At 42.9% G+C, this 1,953-nt stretch overlaps 1 protein-coding gene across 1 annotated transcript; it reads right to left on the bottom strand.

Moving 5' to 3' along the window:
- Positions 1-615: 615 nt before the first annotated feature.
- On the bottom strand, positions 616-1,686 carry LOC134376350 (olfactory receptor 51L1-like). The gene has a single exon (XM_063094935.1). The coding sequence runs from the start codon at positions 1,684-1,686 to the stop codon at positions 616-618; it is 1,071 nt and encodes a 356-aa protein (XP_062951005.1).
- Positions 1,687-1,953: the final 267 nt, after the last annotated feature.

Below are 1,953 nucleotides of genomic sequence, written 5' to 3'. Positions count from 1 at the left end.
TAATACATTCTTGAAAAATGCTAAAAGAATGGATATAAAATGTTCTTACCAGAAAATAATGATGTGACATAACACATATGTCAATTGCCTAGATTTTGTCATTGCACAATATATATATACTTCAAAACATCATGTTGTACACTGAAAATGTATACAATTTAATGTGATTTATTAAAAAATCAATCAATAAATAATAAATATTATCTTATTGGGTGGAATAATGGCAAAGTCTTTAGTTAGCTCAAAGAATAAAAAGTGGCAATTTAACTTTCCATATCATGAGAGTATTTCATCATTAATAGTATTACAGTAGAATCAGAGTTCTAATAAATAAGCAAAGAAAAAAATAGAAACATTTATTTTAACTTGCAAACATTTATGTAAAAAACAATCATATTCATGTAAGAAAATAGTGAATACATATTTAATTTAAAAGTATACATGAGTAGTAATAAGCATAGACTATTTTATTTTAACATTAGAGTCAGTTCATGATGTACAATCAATAAATCACACTAAAATAAGTCAACAAAACTTTTCTTATAGCAAGAGGTCTCTAAAAAGCAGCTTTAGCTCATTCCTCGCTTTGAATTGCCGAGATCAATCCCCAATGTCTTATTTTATCTTCCCCAGTGAAATCACCTTAAGAATGGCCCTGCGGATCTGCTGGATCTTGATGCTGTATACAACAGGGTTCATCAGGGGTGGGAAGAGCACAGAGACAGTGCCCATGAGGATATGCAGCAGGGATGAAGCGTGGTGCCCAAATCTGTGCACAATGGACAGACCTAGCACAGGCACATAAAAGCAGAGCACAGCCAGGGTGTGGGAGACACAGGTGTTGAGAGCCTTGAGCCGATCCCCTGCAGAGGCAATGGCCAGCACCGTGCGGAGGATGATAGCGTAAGAGAGCAGGATGAAAAGAACATCAGAGCCCATGGCCAGCATGATGATGCACAGCCCATAGAGTCTGTTGAAGTGCGTATCAGAGCAGGCCAGGCGGATCATGTCCTGGTGAAGACAGTAAGCATGGGAGAGTGCCCCAGGGTGACAGTAGTCAAATTTCAATAGGTTCACTGAGGGTGCAGCAGTGATGGCGGCACTTCGCATGCCAAGCACGACCCCAGCCAAGGCCACCCGAGGACCTGTGAGCACAGATGCATAGCGCAATGGGAATCGGATGGCCACCAGGCGGTCCAGAGACATAGCAAAGAGCACCGCTGACTCCATGAAGGAGAAGGAGTGGAGGAAGTGCTGCTGCAGAACGCAGGGCACCAGGCCCACTGCCCTGGCATTGAACCACAGCACACCCAGCACTGAGGGCAGCGTGGACATGCACAGGCCCAAGTCTGTCACAGCCAGGATGGCCAGGAAGTAGTACATGGGCTGGTGGAGGGCAGGGTTAGTTTGTACCAGATGCAAGATAGTGGCATTGCCCACAAGAGCTATGAGATATCCTAAAAAAATGGGCAGTGAGAGCCAGTGGTGAGCCCATTCCAGGCCTGGGAAGCCCGTCAGCAGGAACGTAGAGAAACTCAAGTTGGCACTTGGCAGAGTGGGCATCCTCAATTTCAGAGCCCTATTCACTCTGGGAAAGGTAGCAATGTGTTTGAAGGTTAGTAGGCCAGTAAGCTTGAGCCCTCCCACTCTCATTGGCCACCAGTCCGCTGCTGGCTGCTGTGGCATCTCTACACTGCCTAGGCTCTGTGGCGCCTTAATTAAGCACTGTCTTAACAGGCAGCTTAAACCATTTTCTTGTTTTGTTTTGTTTTGTTTTCTGCTCTAATTTTCTTATTCCCATTGAATCCTTTACTTAACTAAATGGCATTAGTCTCTACTAAGACTTTCCCTCCTCCTGCTCTTGATCGGCTAATAAATGATAGTTTAAAAAACAAAAACAAAAACAAACAAACAAAAATCTACTAACAATCTATATAGCTGAACCTTAAAATG

This window comes from Cynocephalus volans, chromosome 4 (genome assembly GCF_027409185.1).
Source record: "Cynocephalus volans isolate mCynVol1 chromosome 4, mCynVol1.pri, whole genome shotgun sequence".
NCBI lineage: Eukaryota > Metazoa > Chordata > Mammalia > Dermoptera > Cynocephalidae > Cynocephalus > Cynocephalus volans.
Note: the sequence above shows the minus strand (reverse complement) of the source record. Positions and strands in the feature narration are given on the sequence as shown.

Coding starts and splice junctions, on each gene's coding strand:
- LOC134376350 (XM_063094935.1), bottom strand. CDS start 1,686: ATGCCACAGCAGCCAGCAGCGGACTGGTGGCCAATGAGAGTGGGAGGG.